This window comes from Caloenas nicobarica, chromosome 1, assembly GCF_036013445.1.
Source record: "Caloenas nicobarica isolate bCalNic1 chromosome 1, bCalNic1.hap1, whole genome shotgun sequence".
NCBI classification, from domain to species: Eukaryota; Metazoa; Chordata; class Aves; order Columbiformes; family Columbidae; genus Caloenas; species Caloenas nicobarica.
The window spans coordinates 181945946-181969915 of record NC_088245.1 but is presented as its reverse complement, the minus strand read 5'-3'; the positions used below and the strand labels follow the sequence as shown (position 1 = coordinate 181969915).

Here is a 23970-nt window from a genome sequence, read left to right as displayed (position 1 = left end):
TACCACTGCCTAAAATCGCTTTTCTTCATGTCTGCAGCTTCTCCTCTCAATGTCTTTTTGTTTAGTCCTTCATTAATGTCATATTTGATCAGGACATTCTTAATTTAAAAAGCTGAACAGATGCAGCTACAGAGGCTGGATCCACAGTAGGAAGTTTTCAGTGGTGCCAGGGACACCTGACTGAACCATCACAACCATTAAATCGGTAGCATGGTCCCCAGCGTGACAGCTCTGTGCCAACAGATCCTCTCTCAAGTGTCTCTGACGTGTGTAGTAACCTCTGCCTGAAGGCACCTTCTGTATCTTGAGAGGCTTTTCTCTCTTCCCTTCCTCTGAGGAAGAGCAGTCCAAGCCCTTAGATTGGGCCGTGACTTCTGCACTGTTTTCTCATGCCTTGGTTTGCTCTTCCACCTTCCCTGGTGTTGCCAGGGGCTTTCTGAAACATTAGGTCACCTGGTCAAGGCCAAGGTCTACATTTTTTGGCTATTTCCAGCTCCTATAGAAAGTCTTCCTCTTATCTGCTTGCAGTTTTATGAAGACTTCAACGAAATGGTTGTGAGATCCCTAATGAGGTTGTCTCTTCAGGAAAGCAAGTAGCATTCATCTGCTTCCAGCATCCCTCTGTGAAACTTGATAATTTCTCAGATGCTGGACGTGGGAATGCCTTTAAAGTCAAGAGGCTGCCTCTGCTGTTGGCACCTTCAAAAAAAATAAAACCAAAGCCCATTTTCTAGTCACCGAGGTCATTTTGCCTAGTTTTGTTTAGTGGTTTCATGTTTTCGTTGGGTGTATTGTCATTACACGCTAGCATCAAAGGTAGCTGTAGTAAACACGGACTCTTCTGCAGTTCTAAATGTGTACAAAGGTATCATATATCTTACACCAACAGAGCTATGGGAAGCTTTAGCTTGGCTCTCTGTTGGGATTCAGGTGCTTTCAGTGACATCAAGAACATTCTAAAAGTGCTGAGGTGAGATTTTTACCTCTCAGCAGTCATATAGACATCAACATACATTAGTAGTAGTTTTTAAAACAGAATGAAATGCTTGTTAATGAAATGATAACCAATTGTGAGTGTTGTACAAAAAAGTGATGGCAGTTTCTGCAAAAATGCTTTTCAAATGAGATTTGATTGCAGTTGCATGAATGCTTTTCTCTCTGAAAGCATATCATATATTTGTTCCAGCCTTTCCTTTTCACAGCTGTAGCAAGAAAGAAAATCCATACGTTGTACCTCTGCAAGGTATGAGTTGGAAGCAGGTGTAACAATGGTTTTGAAATAAAAGGCCACAAGAAGTGATGTTTACTCTGACTCTTCCAGTTCAAAGCTATTATTAATTTAAAGAAAACAACATTTAATGTGTCTTATCATGAGGGAGTGCTTCTCTGTGTGTCTCCTGTCTTTCGGAAGCATAGCGTGTCAGCAAGTTCCGTGGATGGTCCAGCGCTGAGGCATGAGGGTTTATCTGCCTGGAGACAGACACAGTGACCGTGTTGGAGTACGCGTGTGATGGTTGTTTCTAGATATGGTCAAAATACAGTTTAGCGTTGCAGAGCAGATCACATTTGATCATACAGATGAAATCAACTGCTGCTCAAATGCGTGAGAGCAGCAGTATTCAGTGCCACGGGAAACATTTTGGTCAACGGTGAAGCGTGTTTCGGTAACACATGGGTGCTTGGGCTTTTGTAATTAGGTTTCACAGCAGAGTGCTGAGTAGGGAGTGATACAAATAGGGCTTTGAGAAGCTGAACTGGAAACATGTGACAACTGGTTCGTTTTATCTGTGTTTCATTTATGTTTCTGAAACAGTTTTTTATGACTTGTCCCCACTAAAGAAAACAGCAACACCGGAGGTGGTTTTGCCTCTCGGAGGCCAAGTCCGTGACGTGAGCGTCAGTCATTAGAGAAGGACAGTGCTGAGCCAGAGTAACTTTTTTATCCAGAAGAAGCTAACGTGAGGCTGATAGTGAGCACAGACAACTCGATCTGTTACTGCAGACCCTGTAGCTATCGAGCTGGTACAGCAGCGGAAGGCAGGAGGAAGGAACATCTCTCTTCGATGACGTGGCGGGGAGGCAGCTGGCCATTTGGTGATGAACATGTAGGAGATGGACGCCTGCATCAGAAATAGACACTCCAACGCCTCCACCCTTTTAAAGTCAATGGAGAGGAGCAGGCATTTTTAGGGCATGATTCATCCTGTAGTTGCACAGGAGCGTAAAACTGGGCAGGGAAGTTGTGCCCTAGAAACAGCCATTTCTCTCTGATGGTTCTGAAGGAAACCTGGGATTCCCAGCTCCAGTCCAAGTGTCTGCACCACAGCTGTCCAAAGTTAGGTGAGATGAACCTCACCCTTAGTGTCCATGAACTAAAGCAGGATCAGAAGACTGAAGTCTCCTGACTTGCGTCTTCCCTACCTAAAATCCATAGTTTTTACCTGCTCAGTAGAATACCGAACAGATACTTGCAAAGCGTGTGCTTTGCTTGCTTGCAGGTGACAGGAGCCTCAGTGGAGTGTAGTATATAATCCTTTTTTAAATATTTTTTTTAGTGTAGTTAATATATATGGGTGTACAAGATACATAATGTGCATCCCCAGAGTTATGTGCTGTAGCATATTACTGAAATTAAGGTATTAATTATATCTCAATAATAAGGCTGTGATGAACCATCCTTCTTCTAGTTTATGGAACAGATTGTTGAAAAAAACCTTTTTTTAATGCATGCAGTATTTTATTTTTCTTCTCTCTTTACAGTGCTTTATCTTTTTGATTGTTGTGGCTTTTATTTAATCAAATCTATGTATTTATTCTTGCCTGGAGGCAAGTAGGATCAGGGATGTTGGGTCAGTAAACAGAATGCAAAATGTGCACATGATTCTTACTGAGGAACAGCGGGAACCTCTTCGTCACCGATGATTCCTGGTTTCTCAGTCCTGGCAAGATGGGTAGAGGTGGCCATGAAGATACAAGGTAGAAGCCGTCTCATTGCTTGACTCGATGTATGCCCATCATCTGGCAATGTGATTGCACAAGAGAGCTTTTGCCGCCCTTTGTTCATTTTTATTGATCTCCTACCATGTTAATTTATTTTGAAGCTTATGTTTAGTAGAGTAGGTAGGTTATTTCTTGGGGGTTTTTTTGCTTCTGTTTTTGTTGGAGTCTTTTGTTTAGCAAACTGTCTGTGATAGAAGCCCATAGAAATACTTTTTTTTTTTTTTCTCCTTAATTTGTCCTTTTTACCTGGTTGCCCTTTACCACCATTGTTGCTGAGGCATGTTTTACAGAACGCAGAGCAATTTAAAGTGGTAATTACTGCCCTTTAAAACTTCTAATTGCACTTTCCACTTTTGGTACTTACATTCCAGACTCTTCCCTTAGGAGAGGCTGATTCCCATAGCCCTTGTCTGTGATGAGCCAGTAGCTCTGATGCCCTTTTCCACTGGTGGTGGTGTGCGTAGTGACAAGACTCTGAGACATGAGCAGTCCCTAAGTGAGCAGTTTGTTTGTTTGTCGTTTGTTTTGTCATTTGTTTTTTCCTTGTGTGTTTAAATAAAAAAACCTACCTGCTCCATGCATATCTGTGTTCTTCTGTGGAGGATGAGACCAAATGTATATATACTGTTTTTCTCAGAAGCATGTTTTAGGAACTTTTTTGGTTGTTTTCTTGTTTTTAAGCTTGCCACATTCATAATGTGATTTATTTTGATAGCGAGAGAACCTTAGAGTTACACTAGATTTTCTTGGAGCATGCTCTGCTGTCATCAGCTACAACTTTCTTCCTGCAAATGACATTTTAAAAGACTCACTTTGGAAAATACTGTGTCTGTAATAAATGGTATTTTCTGAAAACCTCTTTCTGTTGAATGGTCGCCTTTTCAGAGAGTATGCACCTTATTATTATTACTGGTAAGCTTGATTTCTGTTTTCCCAGCTGCCTCTTCTAGATCTGATGCAAAATAACTATTGAGACAGAAGGATGATGTATGAAAGCTGACTTAGGAAGGAAAGCTTGGGGGAAGTAATGTCAAGTGACTAAAGCCATGAGAATTAGAGAGGGAAAATATTATGGCATGTATATCAAGTACTCCCTGTTCTTGTAGCAAGTGTCCCCTAAAATAGTGATTTCAAATAGTGTCTCATGGGAAACCTGGTCCTTCTGAAAGTTTCATCCAGTCCTGACAGCCACAGGACTCCTCCACCCCCAGCTTGATGGGAAGAGCAAAAGATTAAAGTCCTTGCAGCAAATTACTTGCCCAGTATTAGTGCCAGCAATGTTTAGCATTTACTGTGCTGTGCCAGTCCTCTGTATTGTCAGCTTTTGTGCTACAAAATAGTGTCGTGGGAGTCTGGTATTATCTACCGGAGTAAAATCAATATATTAGATACTACAGTGATATTCAGCTTCTGGCCCATAGTGGGATGCTGCTGCTACTTGGTTTTACGTGCTAAAAATCATCTTATTTTTTGGTACTCCCTCCTGATGGTCTAATATTCAAGCGATGTGGTATACGTCTGTTGAAGTATTAATCAGTAAGTGGTTAGATGAGATGTAGTCTTACTAATTATTATTTTAATTTTCTTTTTCCCACCCTCCAGCTTGGTGATCCATCTATTTTCCCTGCTGTCATCGTGGAGCATGTTCCTAGCGCAGAGCTCCTACACAACTACTCTGGCTTAACCTGCGTGGATGAACCCAGTGACATGATCACTGAGAACTCTCTGGACGTTGCAGAAGAGCAAATAATAGAAGATGATGACATCACCCTCACAGGTTGGCAATAAAAGCGTTTCTGTGCCATGGTTTTGCACCAAGATGGCTGTGGCTAATGGTAGAAAAAAGCTTAATGACAAAAAACAACAGGAAACAAAATTATAGTACTACTGAATGCTGTTAATTCTGTACAAGACAGAGAAAATGGCATTAATACTGTTAGCAGGTGGCTTGTAATCCCAGCTGCACAGCTGATAATGGTGGAGAGTTTCATCCATCAACAGAGATTAAGACAGAGTCCTGCTCAGAGTACCTACGAGATTTTTCTTTGCTCTTCACAACATTTGTTTGCTCTTATTTAATGGTTAGTATATACCTAAGTAAATATACACACCAAAAAGCAGGAATGTGCAGCTTGAGTAGATGTACTGCTTTTAGCTTCCCGAGGGTATACAATTAGCCATAAAACATGCACGTTAGTGTGACTTACTGCTGTAAGTATGCTCAGCATAGTATTCATTCTGGATCTCTAATAATGATTAATGCCTGAAATACAGATGTTCTGTTTAAGTTCTGTTAGAAAAAGCAGCCCCAAAGAGAAAACATTTCTCAAGAGGAAAGCTCAAAGATATACCACATTTTTTTTAAAAAACAGCCCCTCACTGAATGTGTGTAGTTGAAGCATTTTTGCAGAACAAGTCTGAAAGATGGGGTAGATACTTCACAGGGAGAGGATCTCTTTCTGCATCTTCTTTCAGCCATTGGGCTTCACACCTGGCCTTTCTCCAGGGCTGGAGACAGCTTGCTGGTTTCAGTCATGCTTTTGACATTATTTCCAAAGGCACACTTGATATAATCTTCTACCACCAAAAGCAGAACAAAAATTCAACAAAACTTGACATGAGGAACAGTTCACAGAGTAAATTGACATGAGCTGTTCACAGTAAATGGTTTTATCTGATAAAAATGGCTTTTTTTTTTCTTAGTAGTGAATTATCTGTGAACAGACTGTGACTGTACAAATAAGTTAGCTGATTATTCGAGAAAGTTTTACATACTTAAACATTATTTCAAGTTGAGACCCCTTGCCAGCTATTCACTGGCTATTCATATTAATTATTCACACTGCAACTGGCATTTCCTCAGTGTGTTACTTAAGCACCACTTAATGTGGCTGTGTGAAATTTTTCATAGCGGATCATTTTTGTGAATCCATATTCACTGTAATATATCATGTGTGAATTTTTACTTGCATGAGTAATTGTGAAACTCCACTTCTGTGAATGCTCTTGTTAGCATTGTTTTTTGTTGTTGCTGCTCACATGAGAAGGGTTTGCAAATTGCTGCCAGAGACTGAAAATATGTAATCCTTGTACCCGATGGTGTCCAAGAGTTTCTGCGATACTTTGGAGAGAGACAAGCACGGTATTGTTCCCATCACCCATTGTAGTTCAAGCAATCTGGTTTTCTTTAAAGGCAAAGTCCTTAGCGAACCAGAGCTGCCACTTCGCAGAGATTATTGTTGTGAGGGAGATGTTAACTAATTATCCGTCTCACACTCTCCATCCCGCTGGCTCCCATGGGTGCTGTGTTTTTCCTTGGCAAGGGAGCGGATGAGCCCAGGCCGGGCACGCACCAGCGCCGGCGGCTCAGCCCCGGCTTTCGGGCAGGGAGCCATCCTGCCTCACTCAAGTGGGGCAGAATTTGGGGGCCCAGGGGTGCAAAAGCAACCCACAGGAGGTGAGGAAAGGACACCATGGAGCAAGCCCTCTGTCACTTCCCTGCTTGCCGCAAGCGTCGGCTGTGGCCACAGCTGCCTGCTTGAACTGCAGGGCTGCCGTGGGGGAGACCCCGTTTGAGCACAGCTTCCTGTGGGCTGCCTCTGAAATGGGACTAATCGTAAACGAAACTTCCCACCTACTCTGTTTTTCAGCTGCTTTTTTCGCCTCCCTTAAGTTCCCTTCTTGACTTTTTTTTTTTTTTTTTTGCATGGCATGTTTTGTCTCAGCAGTGAAATGCGTTGTTTTGCTCTTAGAATTTTGTACCGTTTTTTTCAGTCAGTTCCACGTTAGGCCTTTGAGAAAGGATCAGGCATTATAAGGACTGTACTAATTCCACGCTAAAATATTCATATGGCTGAAGTTCACAGCAAAATGAAACTGAAACCACCATTATTTGTGACTAAACGTTACGGAGAAATGGCTGCTTAATGTGCAGGATTTGCCTTTTTTTTTTTTTTTAATATAGCGTTTTTTTCAGTACTGTCATATGAGTCTGTCGTATATTAAACTTCTTTTTTCTCCTGAACTAACAGAAATTAGCAGTAGGCCTCCTGAAACTGAAGCAATTAGTTTTTAGGCATTTATCTGCAGAATGATGGAGGCTGGTAGGTTTTTCCTTCTATAGGTTGCAGCTTCAGTCCTTCAAAACCAGAGCTATCACACATGGGTGATTGCTTAACTATAGTATAAATTATAACCTGCAGAAAACTATAAGAACAGCGTCTGTTACACGTGGAACCCTGCTGACAGATGGCCAACAGCCAGCTATTTAGTTACATTAATGCTCACGCTTTAATTTTTTTATAATGAATAGGCAGACTTTTCTTAATCACTGTCCTTTTTAAAAGTACTTTTCCCTGGAAAAACTGCGGTGGTAATTTATATGGTCAGTTTGTTGCCAGTATTATGGGACTTTAAATGATTAATTGTCATGTAGTAAAGGGTGATTAAGAAAATAAATCGGAGCATTTGGCTTTGACTGAAGTTTTATCTCTGAAGAGAATATTGAAGTGTTTGGTTTGGTTTTTTTTCCTCTGAACAATACAGGAGATAATATTTTGTGCAGAATAAATTCTAGGCCAACTTGTCAGATGGTACAATTTGCTACACTTTATTTACCTTCTTAATGTAACTAATTACAGTTACAAGATGCATAGGAAGGAGTAACTAATTGGATTATGTAACTTCCTGAAACTTTTTTTTTTTTTTAACCTTTGACATGTCTGGCCAGTTTAATTTGGAAAAATAACAGTTAATCAAACTCTGCCACTTTGTGGTTCACCTGTTCTGGCATTGTTTTGAAGGCAGCAGGGAAGCAGCTGCACTGAGTCGTTTTATGGGGATGACAGAAGAGGGACAGAAAATTTGCACTTAGATGCCCCATGCCCTGTCTGAATCAGGCGCATGAAAGTGTGCGTCTTCAGGGATGCTCGATAACCGGTTCAGAAGTTATTTTATAGCATTTTGAAGTTGGGTGTCGTTTGGCTTGTACGTTTGGCGAAGCTCTAGCACTGGTGGGATGGGCCAAGCTGGTCGGATAGGAGAGTGAAGGCAAAGAGATGTTGGGTGCTGCAGTCCCGCACAAACCCGGTGCCTTTAGTGATCATTTATGATGCTGCAAAGAAACCCAAAGGAGTAGTTAGGTGGAAACAGAACCTCACAGTGTTAATCTGTGAGGGTTTTTAGTTGATGAGGTGCCAGTTGTTTAAAAAAAAATGAGTATGGTTTCAGTTACTTCATAAAGAAATTATTCACTGCTGCATGTAGCATCTGGTTAAAAACAGTGAGAGTTGTCCGTATAGCTCCCCAATGAGATGAGATAATTATCCTCACAAATTTTAAAGCTTTATTTTAAAAACAAAATGAAGGGTGGGTGATGTGTAGGTCTCCTGAAATACCTGCGTTCTTAAATTATTTCTCAGTATCAGTTAACAGTCAGTACACAGCTGATATTAAAAAGCAATCGCTTAAATTTAGCAGCCAATTCTGCAAAAGTGGGCACCTTTTGAGTTTAATGGGTATTTTTCTACTTTTAAGAACTTTGGATTTCTTCTGGTGGTACTTTGAGGCTCTGCAGTCCCTGTTTTTGTCCATAGTAAAACCAGGCATGAATTTAAACATGTCTGTGACCAGCACAGCCCTTATCTTGTCCTGGACAAGGACTTGTGCTGTTGGCCACTGAGAAGGTGGCAGGACCGAAGTGGGACTCCCAGAAACAGGGTAAAGCTTTCAGAAAAGACGCTGGGCAGGAGTAGGGAAAGCAGGACTTGGGGCAGAGGCGGGGAGCTTCCAGCGTGAGGCAGAGTTTCTGTCCCCACCAGGTGAGCAGGAGAAAGCCGTGTTTGGGCAAGCCTTGTGCCGACGGCCAGTGCTGATTCATAGCAAACCCGAATTCGCAGTAACTGGGCTGTAATTGGCATGCAGATATGGAAGCTTACGTTTGTGGCTTGCTCAGATAAACAAGAACTTGTAGAGTACCCTGGGAAAAAATTAAGTTACTTTTGGGTGTGGTTTTCCTTTTTTCCTCCTCTTTTTTTTTTTCTTTTTCTTTTCTTCTTTCTTTTTTCCCGCTTTTTAAAATTTCTACCTATTTAAAATAACATTTGAAATCTGATGCTGCTTAGAAATTGCCTCCACCACCACCATTCTTCCAGCTGTGACTTTGCTGAAGTGTAACAAACAAGCTGTTTCATCCCAATTCTTCTTCAATTTGTGCCTATATCATAACTGTCAGTGATTGGAATACCCTTTTAGAATCATAGAATCATTTCGGTTAGAAGAGACCCTCAGGATCATTGAGTCCAACCATAACCTAACATAGCTCTAGCACTAAACCATGTCCCTAAGAACCTCGTCCAAACACCTTTTAAACACCTCCAGGGATGGTGACTCCACCGCTGCCCTGGGCAGCCTGTTCCAATGCCTGACAACCCTTTCCATGAATTAATTTTTCCTAATATCCAACCTAAACCTCCCCTGCCTCAACTTGAGGCCATTTCCTCTTGTCCTATCACTTGCTACTTGCTAGAAGAGACCAACACCCCCCTCTCTACAACCTCCTTTCAGGTAGCTGTAGAGAGTGATAAGGTCTTCCTCAGCCTCCTTTTCTCCAGGCTAAACAGCCCCATTTCCCTCAGCCGCTCCTCATCAGACTTGTGCTCCAGAATGTTGTGCTCTTAATGTTTTACAACATTAAGAGGAAAACTAAAATAACAGACACCAACTTGCCTTTGATAGTTGAGTGGGTTACCTGCAAGCACTGTCTCGAGTGACATGAATTAGTATCTTGCTGCCAGTAGGATGGAGAGGTGGGTGCTTCATCTCTGTGGTACACCACACCTTATTCGTGTTAGCTCTTGGGTTCTCACTATTCAACTTGCTAACCCCGCAAAATCACAAAAACTTCTTTTCAGCCATTTTCTAAAGCTAAATTGTCTCGCTGCGTGATCAAAAAAGCATGAAACCTGGTTTGTGTTACGTGACAGGAGTTTGGATCATGAACCAGGGGCAGAGATGAGAGGAAGCACCACAGCCCTTGTTTTTCAGCAACAGGGAAATATTAATTTGGCTTGAACCATCTTGTGAAGTCATCTTTTAAGAGGAGGCTTAAAGGGTGTTAGCAAGAGCATTAATGCAGAAGGGTGTCAGCAGGAGCATTAATGTGGTTAAGAAACTAATTTTTGTCATTCTGTGTCTGTGAATAGACATTTGGCACTCCGTACACTTTGGTGAGCATCAAATTATATTAATTTCTGTAACTATTTATATTACTATTATAAGTTCCTTTCATTAGTCTGGGATACAGACGGTTGACTTCTAGCCACATGGTGTAACAGCGATGTGAAGCTGGCGACCTCTGCCTCGCCTGCTGTTACTCTGCGTGTAGAATTGACTTTGCTCCCTCACCTCAGCACCCAAAAGCAAGCGGGAGGGTTTGCTCCTTGTACAGCTCTCGCTGGGGAAGGAGCAAACAGCGGCTGCTCCCTCCTCCCCGCCCGCAGCGCTGAGGACCAGGGGCTGCCGCTGCTGCTTTTGAATTGTATGTGGCACCGTCACCCAGCCCTGCTCAGTGGCTTCGGCTGAGCTGGATCGTGACGAGTGACCTTCCCATCCGTTCAGACAACGCCAGAACTGCCGACAGCTGCCTTGGCACTGCTGTGTGCCGGTATTTAGGGTGATGTCCTTGTTGTGGTCTTTGTTATGCTGGTAGATGATAGGGAAGGTTCCCATCCAGATAAAACTTAGAACCAGACATGATCAAGTCAGCACTGTGGGGCCAAGCATGGGCACGGCTGCACAGGCTGTGCTTGGTCCAGCCTCCTCCTCAGCTCCCCAAGCATTCCCCAGGGATGCTGGTTGGCTCTTGGGGCCGAGATGCTCTGGGACTGAGCTCCTGAGCCTGCAAGCTGCACAACAAAATTGTCAGTGGTTTGCTGCCCTGTCTTGCTCTACGGCTTTCCAAGCCATGACCATAGTCCATACTCACTACCTCCCCTTGTCTCTTTTCACGCTGTTCACCTCCCCAGCTCTGTGTTTCTCATTTCTTAAGCCTGTTTGGAGACGTCAGCCAGAAGGTGCAGGTCCCAAACTGTCTGTGCAAGGTGTGGGGTGGAGGGTGTCCTCTGGACAACAGGAAGAGTTGCTAGGTGGGTTAGAGGCTCCCGACAACCATCTCTACTTTATTGTGTCTTGGTGTGAGCGTCTGATGCTTGGGGCATAGTAGGACTGAGGTCAGGAAAAATCCAGAAGGTAAGGAAGCTTCTCCTGAGCTCCGTGTGCTGCGTGTAAATCACAGCTGGGTGGAGAAGGTAGTGCTGATGTATGAATGTCTGCAGTCATCTTTGCCCTCTCCTAATGATATGATTGCTGAAGCTGTAAACATTTGGGTTGAAACTGGGGTGGGGTTTTTTTGGTGTTTTTTTTTTTTTAGTTATGTGATTGTTTAGTGCTCGTGGGCTCAGTGCTTTGTTGTTACTGTGATTTTTATTTTTAAAAAGCATGGAAGTTCTGCTTTCTGGCATAAACTGCTTTCTTTCATGGGAAGAAGAAATGTTCCAAGGTCATTGTATTGTTTTATGGTGCATTTTTGCTTGTTCTGTCAGTCTCTTTTTTTTTTTTTTTTTTTTTTTTTTTTGACTGCTCCACCCAAAATTCCTCAAAGCTAACCAGGGGGAGTGAGTGTGGAGCTGACTCATTACAGGACTCAGAAAGTAACTGAGGTTCATTGGTGTCCTAGGGAGGGGAATACTAATGCAGCCCTTTGTGCTGCTTTAATAGATGCACGTGAATTCCCCAACGTAGCTTCAAATTCTTTTCAAAGGATCAGGAAGCCTGGCCCGTGCATTTCCATCCAACAAAGAGTAATTTCTGAAAGAATGTGTTAAATGTTTCTGAAGGTTTACAGTACCAGGTACTGGAAATAGCATCTAACTAATTTGTCGTGTCACAGTTGTTTTGAAAAAAAATCCTCTGGCAAGGTACTCCTCCAATCAAACCAATGTTATCTTCTTGGACAGCTGTTAATTTGCAGAATGACATTTTATTGCATTTTCTGGTGTATAGGTTCAAATGACCTTAATTAAAAATTAAAGTCGTCATTAGAGCTCATCAACGGAGCTCATCAGTAGACTGATGAGGGATTGTCTAGTAGTCAAAATTTTTGAAAAGTTTGCCAGCCCTCTGTATTGCTTTTGTGTTTTATGTTTGCTTTCCACTGTGTTCCTGGAGCCTGTGCTATTAGCCCTGCCTGTAATCCCCAGGGATTTGAATAGTTTAGGTTTCCATTACACCTTATATCACATGCTCTCTAATAGAAGTTGTGGAATATTTTCTTGTCTATCCTCCAGGCTAAATGACAGGGTATTTTGGTGAGCATCTCCTAATTATGGAATTCACTTTCTTTGGACCACCATAAGAAGAAATTAGCAATATTGGGGGTTTTTTTTAAAAGATACTGTCTGGAATATTATTTGTGGTAGTAATCTTTCTTAGGGTTCATTGGTATTGTGTTTTAGTGCATGTGCTTCATCAGCAAAGAGGCAAATGTAGTGTATTAAATAAATGAAATTATTGCAGTGTGCATTTTCTCCCCAGCTTACTTGTTACTACTCATCTGGTAGAAGACTGTGTTTACCACTTCTTCTAGAAATGAAGGAGGAATAAAAATCATGTTAAGCTTTAAGTCCAGTTCGTAGCTTGTTAAGAATTATTTTTTCTCTCTTGCTTTTAGTTGAAGCATCTTGTCATAATGGAGATGAAACAATGGAAACAATTGAGGCTGCTGAAGCACTTCTCAATATGGACTCTCCTGGTCCTATGCTGGATGAAAAAAGAATAAGTAAGTTTTTTATGAGAGCAAATCCAACCTGTATTTGCCTTGTTTATTTGTGAAAGAAGCAGGGATTCAGTGCAGCGTGGCTGCATGGAATTGGTAAGATTGTTTTGCTTCCCGGTAGCCTTTGCATATGTATCAGATACATACAAAGATATCAGAAATCCAGTGTTGTATGCAACAGAAGATTTCATTGCCATGCCAGAGATGAACAGGTAAGAAAAGAATCAAAAATTACAGAGGGATGGTGTGAATGAAGTCAGGTGGTTTAGATTGCAGTGTTTTGTTTGGCTGATAAAGGATTAGTCTATGTTGCCAAGAGAAGATAATGTACACTTATATCTGCAGATTGCCTTAAATATGAATAAAAATGTGTGATCACCAAATAATTGTGCTTTTGAGGAGAGTGGGTTATATCCTTATATCATTAAGTTGTTCTATTTTATCTTCTGCTTGTGTTAAATGTGGGTGGATGTATTTCATTATGAACTAGTCTTTTCTCCCATGAAGGCCTTAAGTGTCATAGTTTTGTTTTACTCTATATGTAAATTTTTGCTGTTTAAAAAAAGAGCTTTTAAAAGTCCTCGTGGCTGTGTGAAAATAATCCTCTTGTCCCTTTCCCTAAAGCAACTATGTTTGGTGCAACTGAAGATGATGATATTGTGGCTCCTATTACCCACGTGTCAGTCACACTTGATGGGATCCCTGAGGTGGTGGAAGTTCACCAAACCCCAGACCCTTACGCTGAATCACCAGGGACTCCAGAATTTGAACAACCAAAGAAGAAAAAAGGTAAGATGCTATTGGGGAACAGTGGTGTGGAGTAGGAGAGCAGTGGGTGGCATGCTCTCCTCCTTTGTGGGTGTCTGGAACCATTCCGGATGTCAGGTCAAAATACCTGAGTGGGCTCAGCTACAAATACAGGGAAAGTGTTTTCTCACTGGGTAGGGTGAGCACAGATTCTGGTGCTTAGACACTAACGATGTTGCAGAGGCAGCAATGATGGCTTGTCCCACAGGAAACAAATCTCTGCCTGTTCTCTTTACAGTTTCTTCTTCAGAGTACGGTTGCAACACAAGCTATAGAGCTTTTGTTACTGTGAATCCTGAAGTACTTTAATTAGCTCTTATTTAGCTTCAACTAAAGATACTTGATCTGTTCAGAATATGGGATGAGAATGAGGAGCGCTTTTTAGCTTTTCTTGAATATGAATGTTTATTTCTATTTTAATAGCTGCATGCTATAGTAAGCATAAGTCCCACTTGTGTTAGATAACATCTACACAGTGTCCACTGAGAGATGTTCCATCGGAGTTGGTGCTGTGCCAAAGAGTAATGAAGTGGTGATAGCCAGACTTTCTGCTCCTGTTTTCCCACCCTGCTTCAACATGGACCACATCAAAGGCACTGAAGCTGATGTCTACAGGGGGAAAGAGTCATGCAGTGCAGGCAGATGTAAGGGCCCCTCACTACAAGAAAGACATTGAGGTGCTGAAGTGAGTTCAGAGAAGAGCAATGAAGCTGGTGAGGAGTCTGGAGCACAAGTCTGATGAGGAGCAGCTGAGGGAGCTGGGGCTGTTTAGCCTGGAGAAAAGGAGGCTGAGGAGTTGCTGTCTACCTGAAAGGAGGTTGTAGCATGGAGGGTGTTGGTCTCTTCTCCCAAGTAGCAAGCGACAGGACAAGAGGAAATGGCCTCAAGCTGCACCAGGGGAGGTTTAGATTCGATATTAGGAAGAATTTCTTTATGGAAAGGGTTGTCAGGCATTGGAACAAGGTGTCCAGGGAAGTGGTGGAGTCACCATCCCTGGAGGTGTTTAAAAGACGTTTAGATGAGGTTCTTAGGGACATATTTTAGTGACAGTGTTAGGTTATGGTTGGACTTGATGATCTTGAGGGTGTTTTCCAACCAAAATGATTCTATGATTCTATGGTTATAAGGTGCTTTTGCAACAAATTTAAAAAAAACCAAAACCAAAACAACAACAACAACACCAAAAACAAACAAACAAATGAAAGCCACAAGAAAGTTATGTTTCTGGAACTAATCCTAGGCCTGAACCAGAGCACGAGGACTTTGACAGGTTCCACTGTGAAACAAAAGCCTCCAGAACAGGGCTCCTGCTACCCAGCCATACTCCTGCTGAAGGAGAGTGCGTTTTTGCTGCTACTTGTGCTTCTGCTCCCAAGTGCTGGGAGGTGTTATCTGTGAGAGAGAGCGTAACAACCTGTGGAGATCTCGGGGAAGCCTCCTGAGCCCTGTGTGTGTCACAAGGTCTGGTAGGGATGGGTGTGTGTCAGGAAGTCTCCGATTCCCGTCAGAAAGCTGAACTGAAACTGCTGTGGAGCAGAGCTTTACCAGCAGCTGCCCCGACAGTGCTGCTGGGGAAACTACCTTGCTGTGAGCACTACTGCGAGATAACCAACCGTAAGGGGATTTTAAACTGGTTTTTTTGTTTTGTTCGTGTCTTTTCTTCTTCTTTTTATCGCTGGCTGCTATGTGGGTCAAAACAAGGAGCCGCTGCTTGCCAGACATTTAACTTCTTTGGCTTGATGCTTTCATACCCTCTTTCATGTTGTGCTTCTGCTTACTCCCACTCCTTCCTCCTCCCTAGCTGTAGGTTAGAAAACCAGTTGCTTCACAGCAAACGTGTGTTTGCTTTTGGCAATTACATTGGATAGAAAAAAACACAGAAAAGATGCATCAGCTCAGTGTTTCATTAACTACTAATTTTCAGTGTTGAGACTTAATGAGGTAGATGGTATGGTCTGAATGTCGAAGTGTTGTTATACTTCAGAATGTCCAGGGATTTGTAAAGCATTGGTGTACAACAATTACTGCAAAATATTATTTATTTTGTAGTGCACTTTTTTAAGTGCAATCTGTTTTCCTTCAGTCGGTTTTGTAGCACAGCAAAGGACCATGGTCATTTTACCCTATCCATATCACTCATGATTTTATAGCCATATGGCATATATAACCCATCAGCTAGACTTCAGGGGTTGCATCATGCAGAGCATTGCCAGATAACTGAGCCAGAATAATGGCACCGCCACATAAAGCTCCTCCAAGAAAATCTTCTCCAGAGGCAGTGGGGTGATTTCACTTCCTTGCTGCAGCAGGAGAGCTGTATCCACCCATCTGCTCCACTCCAAACCCGTGCTCAGTGTGATGCTGATACTCATGAATGTCTGAGCACTGAGCTGCTGAACTATGGATCAGAAAGACAGGAAAAACAGAGGGATGTCAGAGAAAGAAACTTGGAAATTTGCTATACTAACACCTTCAGTCCTGTTTTTTCTGTGGGAGGTATCTGGCAGTAGGTGGTCACACAAGTTATGTACACATTATATTTTAGATATATACCGTTAACTATATTTTTACATTTTTTTTTTAAACAAAAACCACTGAAAACAGTGCAAGAAAATGTATTGAACTTTTCCTAGTGTATTATAAAATATTTCACCAGGATAAACATCTCACTTTCTAAATATCACATTAATTTGTAACATGAATTTCTAACCCAAAGTGTTTTTGCAACCATGGAAATAGGAAAGTGCAAATACAAATTATAAATTAAATTAGCTATACAAAAGTACGGTAGCCCCACATAATGCTTAGCTTTTGCACATTCTTCATCCTTCCTCTTTGTAAAATTCTCTCCTAAAAAGGAATTTAGTGGTGTATTCTGAAAGGTAACAAACTCATGCTCTGTTGAACCAAAGGAGGAAGCATGCTGATGCTTAATGTGCTTTTAGAAAATGTATTCTTTTAGACAAAGGAAAAAGATCTCGTGTGTCTCTCTTAACTGTTTTTGATGGTATCAGTCAGTGCCTGGAGATTATAGCTCACGATGTAGTCTAAAACCATCATCTTAAGTATCTCCAGCCCAGATATAGAGCAGTAACATCAATACCTTTCTGTAAAAAAGCTTCACATTCTTCACTGATTTCTAATTTTGGATGTATTTCTGGTAGAGGATTGTCTGAATAGGATGTCCTGAAGTAGTCTAGGCTGAGGTCAGAGAGCCTAGAATTGCTGTAGCAGTAGTACTCATATCTAGTAGCCTAGGTTATTCCTAATCAGAAGTGCATAAATTATACGTGATAGGTACTTAAGTTTCCTGAAGCTGACCAGCGGGAATAATGGATGAGTGGAACAAAGCTGCTAAAAATGTCCTCCAGTAGTTCTTTTATCCCTTTCATATGATAGATATATGAAAAACCACTATATTGTAGGATTTCTCCCCCCCACCTTCATCCAAATCAAGTAAGACATTACTGGCCAAGACAATGGGTAACTTTGTGTCCCATCCTCAGTTATGAATCCTGTCTGAATGGAACCAAGAAAATGAGAGCACTCCAGGCATTACTGGAGTTTCCTCACTGTAGCTTTCTCAACTAGCTATCGCTCCTCCCCCATGCCCTGTCAAAAAAAAAAAAAAAATAGAAGAAGGTGCAAAGATGGGCTTAGCAAGGCTGCTAATGTCTGAAGGTGAGTGTTCAAGCCAGGGTTTCTTACGACTCGTTTATAGATACCTGGAAGTCAAGAATGAAGAAGACAGCACAGGCTGGCGCTGAGCGTTTGTGGTTTTTTTTTCTTTTTTTCAGAGCTGGTGAAAAACCCTCAGTGTTGCTCTGCAACAGAGCCATTTCCTTACTAAAACAGCCCCTAAAAACAAAAGCAAAGGTGGAACGTCATAGTTAAAGGGATTGCACAGGCCTATTCGTCTTGCCTCTGTAGAACATAACTTCTTTGAAAATGCAATAAATAGAGAAAAAGAAAAATATTTTTTCTTTAGATCTTCAATTATGACAATAGGTTATTTGGACTAGAAGTATCTTTTCCAAGTTTCGTATCTGCTTGGTCTGTTCTGCCTCTCAAAACAGCAGAGGTAGTACGTGAATAATTTAGGTATTGTCATTGTACTAAGGCATCACTGCAAAACCTGATAAGAGAACTTTTTATTTCATAAGAAAGTTCTGAAGGTTTCTGATTAATTACATTACCCATAAATGCTGCCATTGCAGGGAATGAGAGCTAATAAAGGAATAGGTTCAATGTTTTATACTGAAAAATACTTCAGCATGACTTAATTTATTTTACTCCACTATGTTTAGGTAGTTGATTTCTCAACATTTTCAAATGAATGCTCTTCATTCTTGCCATCCGTTGTAAGTAATTTTTTCCTGTCAGTGTTTCGCACCAGATAGACCCACTATGTTTATGATTTTAAAAACTGGGGTTTTTTTTCAGAGTCTGTTACTCGGTCTGCTGGTCTTAAACAAACAAGTGACTTTCCTTTAGCTGTAGCCACTGTTGTGAAAGGGGTAAAAGACAACAGGACTGAAAAATGTTTTCTTCACGTGACAGTATCTTTTGCTGCTGTCACAGAAGACTTCCACTTTGTGAAACAAGCAAACAATCTTGTTTTATACCTAAATTCCATTTTGGCGATGAGTGTACAAGATAGTGCTCTCTATATTATCTAGCTTTTCCTATTTAAACTTTTGCCCACAGTTAATAGCTTATTCTTCTCATCTCTTCTGTTTTAAGTGCTCTTAAAGACTACCTAAAAAGCCACAGAAATTTCCAAGATACAGGGACTTTGGAAAAGTGAGCATAATCTTTACTAGAAGTATGCTAAGAATGTGCAGGTTCCAACCCTGCTGTAGAAATTGAAAAAGTTCAGCATTGAATTGAGCCCCTAACTTACTAGAAATTGAATCCTCTCTGAATTGGGGAAACAAATCTTTTCCCTTTTTAGGTCCTCATTCTTTTTAATTTCCTTTTTTTTTTTATGCTGCAGCTTGACTTACTGGTGGTTTATTTCAGGGAAGAAGCCGAAACCATCTCGTTCCGAGTCCCCTACTACAACTCCAAACATATCTGTGAAAAAGAAAAACAAAGATGGAAAGGGTAAGTCAAAGAGTTGTCACTGAATTTAAAAGAACATTGTTTCTGCATGACCTGTAAAAAGAAAACATTTGTGATGTAAAAAGAAAATGTTCACTATTTTCTTGTGATGTAAAAGCAGATCTTATGTTCAGGGGCAGTTAATATCTCAAGGCAAATAAAAAAATTCGTGCACAAGATTTCTTGGTGAAATACCCAGTTCCTAGGGAGAGCAACATTTGCCACTTTAATAGCGAGGGTTCTTGGAAACTCTTCAAGCTCCCGCAGAGGCTGCAGTGTTCTCATTGAAGCCTTGGGGAGCGCTTTCCATTGTCTTAGGGTCTCTTGTGCTGTGGTTATTTTGACAGATGATCTTTAAAAACGTTTTCCATCTGTGTGTGTCTAATTCTGCATGAGGAACTCACCAAGGCTCCCAGTTGGCAGCAGGAAGTACCAAGCCCTGAATTTTGAGGAAAGTTGTAACGCAGCTTCCAGACATGGGCAGAAAACTTGGGGTTTTGATCCTTCTTTCATTCCTCCTGTGTTTAAACGGAAGAAGGAGAATGAGCACCAAATAACTGCTGCAACAAATAATTTCCTCCAGACTGAACTGTTCAGCGGTGCCTGTCAGTTTTGTCAGCAGCTCCGTTGCTTTGCTTTTGAGTCCTGCACCTGAGCCCAGGGTTGGCATTGGAATGGCAGCTCATGCCCCTCCCAGACCCCACCGAGTTCTGCTGAGCTGCGTGGGAGCTGGAAATGAACCTCCCCGGGGCCACCACGAGTGCCCTCACACACACCAAGGGACCGGAGTGCTTGCGTGCGGGCAGCGTTTGCCAGGAGGGAAGCCCAGCCAAACCTGGAAGGTGTTGGCATGAGAATGTCAGACTTTCTTGATATCAAAAGAATGAGTATGGGTGGGTTTGTTTTCTTTAGAAGAGGGATTTTCTGCAATAACAGGAAATGAAGACCTGTTTGCAAGCAATAAATATTTAACCGGTTAATGCCAGCAATTTCGAGTATGTGTTCTTGTGGCTTTTTTTTTTTAAATTAAAACCTGATTTTTACGTAAAAAAAATGAAAGAGAAGTATCAGGAACCTACAGGTAGTGCTCAAATGAAATAATCAAAATATCAAAGCAGGCAGCCACAAAATTAAAAGGCAGAAGAGTCTAATGTTTCTGTCGATGATAGCGAGGACACACCATATTTCACATTTGTCTGTTGTTACAAAACTGCTAATTCAGAAGGAATTAAAAAGGAGCGTGTTGTCTGAAACCACTGCCTGTTAGGAGAAAAGCTACCACAAAAGCATTTGTTTAGCATTTTGAGGAACATAGAATTGAAGTACACAGGATATTAATATAACCAGCTGTGGCAGGGAAGCAGCTAGAAAATCATGAGAGTTGCCTGACTCGCAGTATCCACAGTGTTCCCCTGAGGAGAACATGTATGCTAAAATACCATTTCCTCCATATAGTTATTTGATGTGATGCATGGAGAAAACCGAGTTTTCTACATATTTCTTCTCCTTCTGTGACTCAGAGGAGGTTAAAAATTCTGCCAGTGAGTAAAGCAGACGTGGTTTTGGCAGACAGCCCTCTTCACAGTGAATTTCAGTGGCTAAGCAGTGACAAATTTTCAGACTGCCTCGATGCTGCTGAGCATTTTTAGTCTAGACTACAACAAAAGCACCCTGGATTAGATGGTAAGTGGCTGGGAATGCTCTCGCTCCTGTCTGACTTTGTGTCTTGCCTAAGCAGCCTTAACCTTTTCCCTTGGGGTATCCCAAGGCAAACAGGCTCAAGGTTTTCTGTAAGCTGGGAGAGGTTTGTTGCAAAGGCAGTGTTTTTTCTCTAGGAATGGTCACTTTTCAAGTTTCCACCTGCTGAAGAAGCTGTTAACATTTTGTACTGCCAGTGCTGACGACTTTGCTGAATATTTGCGAAATATAGATTATCAGACAGTAGTGTGGGAGTTTTAATTTGTAAGATACTTTCTCTTGTTAAAAAAAGTTCAGACTGGTTGTTGTTAAAGTTGAAAAAACTGCTGGGTTAAGCAAACAGAAGAGATCCTGTCACCTCGTGCACTGGGCATCATTTTCTGTGAAACTTGAGAAATCTGTACACGCTGCCCTTGCTGTGTTTTTGCATTGCTACTTGTGGGAGGTGATACTTTCACACAAAGAGTTTTTTCTTCCGTTCTCAGACGTAACAGCATATCACTAAGAAGCTTGTGTGCAGCTTCATGTGTCCAAAAGAACATCAGACACCAAAAGCCTTAAAAAAGTAGGAAAAGGGGTCTCATTAGTTATGAGTTTGGACTCCTTAAATGTGTTTTCAGAAAAAAGAAGAATATGAAAATTTTGTAATATTTTAAATAATTGCAATCGGTGATTTTAATGCTGTTTATATATGGTAAACACCGAACAGATATGATGGATTTCCATATATGTGTTTGTGCCTGCTTGCTTATAAAATGAAATATGAGTGTTGTCTACCAGCAAGTGCAAGCACTCACTGAATTAATTAAAAAAAAATCCTTTTTCTGAACTTTATTCCTGAAGGTTTGCATGCTTCAGCATATGCCAGTGATTGCTCCATAGAAGTCTAATTGTTAAAAGTAAGGATTTTGTTTAGCCTTTTAAAGGATTATAACACTCACCTGAATTCAGCCAAGTATTTAAGCAAGGGCTTAATTTCCAGAATTTTCAGAGGATGGACCTGAACAAGTTCCTGTTTGAGGTAAAGCAATAGTGGCTGCTTCTGTACCTGGGTTAGGCAGGAGGGAAGGGGACACGTAGGGACACTGATGCTGTCTAACGTTGGTGGTTGGAACAGGGTGACCGTAGGTTGACTGGTATGTGACTCTGTAGGTTACAGACAGTGGCCGGGGTGGCTGGACACCCAGATTCTAATAACTAACAAGAATCCCTTCCCATACCCTTCCATCACTATTTCCTAGTCTTTGGGATATATTACAATGTACTCATAAAGATATCAGCTTCTTAACTTTTATTTATATCATTAATAAAATATGGTCAACTAATATATTTTTTCCTCTGTCCTGAAATACTTTTATTTTAGGAAATACAATTTATCTCTGGGAGTTCTTACTAGCACTGCTCCAGGACAAAGCTACATGTCCTAAATATATCAAATGGACTCAAAGAGAGAAGGGCATTTTCAAACTGGTAGATTCCAAGGCTGTGTCCAGGTTGTGGGGAAAACACAAAAACAAACCCGACATGAATTATGAAACAATGGGTAGAGCTCTCAGGTATGTGCCTTTTTAATAATACACTGGTTTTGTTGCCTTAGTGTTTGCATGCATTAAATGCCTCGTGTGATTTGTGTAACAACACTAAAGAGTTAGTATTCTATCAATTTGGTAAATTAGGAAATGATTTCAGCAAAATAAATAAGCTAACTAAAAGTAATGCTTACTAACCTCAACCCCAAATCATTCACCTTCAACCTCAGCTCAGACTTTCAGTGCTGCTGCAGAAATTGCTTTTTTCACAGCCACAGCCAAAGTAAGAGGCTGAAGATTCCAAGTGGGGCAAGCCCTTTACATAAAATGTGAATCCCTTTTCTCCAAAAAATCCTAAATTCAGGTGTGTTAATGAAATTATTTCTACTTATTGCAAATTACCTAATTTCCAGTGGAAGATACAGTTTTAGAATTCAGGTCCGAGTGCACTTGTGTGTACAGACAGCGTTAAAACATTTGTGCCTCTGCCTATCAGACTGGCATTTTTCTCATACAGAAAAGACTGTGCAAAATACAGGGACATCCACGAGTGTGGGTGATGGCAGCTTCAGTCTTACCTGCTGGTTAATAATTGTCCAGCTGAGCAGCTATGCATTTCTTTTCATTTCCCTTCGCCCCTCACCTCTGTGTGTGTAATTTCAAATTGTCGTATTAATTTGTAAATATAACAGTAGTAGTGCTCTCCTGTCCTGTTCCCTTTGCTTTGTTGTAGCTAAAATGTCTGCCTATGCTCACTGCTGCATAAGCACAAATTCAGGTAACCGAAAGAACTGTATGAGTCAAGAGGAGAATTACAAGTTTCATGCAACTTTTAAAGGCTATGAGTTGATAGAAGAGCTGCCAAGTCACGGAGTTCTCTTTCTCCTCAGAGTTATCTGAGGTTAAAATTAAAAGGTGACAAGAAATACCAGTGAAAGAAAGTTGTTTGAGGAAAAAATGCACTATTAAATTGGCGACTCCTTTATAATGAAGAAAATAGGCACTTAAAATATTGAACTTTAAGCTGCTTGTTAGTGCAGATCTTATTTTCCGGGGGTTTTGTTGCCCCTTTTAAATTTTTCTTTAAATTTTGGTTTGGTTTGGTTCTTGGCAAAAAATACTGTGTAACTTGATGTGTGTATGCTTTAAACAGATACTATTACCAAAGAGGAATACTGGCTAAAGTAGAAGGTCAGCGCCTAGTATACCAGTTTAAAGAAATGCCAAAAGATCTCGTCTATATCGATGATGAAGATGCGAGCCCTAGCACCGAATCATCAGATTCAACTCTGCTCTCAACTCCTGTGGCCAATAGAAACCAATCGAGCAGATCTCGAGCATCTGCAAACGCGGGAACAAAGGGAGGATCAACCACAATGCTAAAAACAGGAAACTTGAAGCCGGCTAAGCTGAAGGAGCACGTAGAAGTTGTGCAGCAGCAGACACCTGGCTTGACTTCAGAAGTTTTGAGGACAATGCAATCTCCGCAGCCAGTACATCCCACGCAGCTTTTTCGGACAGTTCACGTAATGCAGCCGTTGCAGTCCCTCGCAGAAGGACACGCGGCTGTAACCAGTAGTGTTCCAGACGAAACATTAAATCCCTCGGTTCAGAATATAAGGTAAGAAAACGTATAGGAAATAAATGTATGAATAATAATAAATTCACTGGATGATGGCTAGATAGACTAGATTCTTTGTTGTGCTTCAAAAAAATTGCTCATCTCCCGGTTTGGTTGAAGTGAAACAGTGTCTTTGTGGCTGATCCTAGGAGTTGGGGATTACTGCAGCGTACTGCAGTGTGTACACTCATAAAATGCTCTGCCTTTGGTGGAGGGAAGCACATCTTTCATGCGGTATTAAGCCTGATGCAAATCCTTTAGAGAGGAAAAATACACAACTTTTCTTTAAAATTGGTATCATCGGTTCTATCCTGTAGCAGAGGCAGTATTTTCATTACTCTCTTTTTCACTGACTGTTTAATGTCTTCGCTTTTGAATTA

General features: G+C 41.2%; 1 protein-coding gene across 5 annotated transcripts in view; it reads left to right on the top strand.

Moving 5' to 3' along the window:
- Positions 1-23970, top strand: part of ELF1 (E74 like ETS transcription factor 1) — a 91944-nt gene that overhangs the window by 54200 nt on the left and 13774 nt on the right. For all 5 annotated transcript variants that reach the window (XM_065638825.1, XM_065638833.1, XM_065638816.1 and 2 more), the window contains 6 exons: positions 4603-4777; positions 12728-12835; positions 13457-13621; positions 18662-18745; positions 21804-21996; positions 23123-23590. In XM_065638825.1, the coding sequence (XP_065494897.1) occupies positions 4603-4777; positions 12728-12835; positions 13457-13621; positions 18662-18745; positions 21804-21996; positions 23123-23590 (1193 nt within the window). The remainder of the gene's footprint in view (positions 1-4602; positions 4778-12727; positions 12836-13456; positions 13622-18661; positions 18746-21803; positions 21997-23122; positions 23591-23970) is intronic.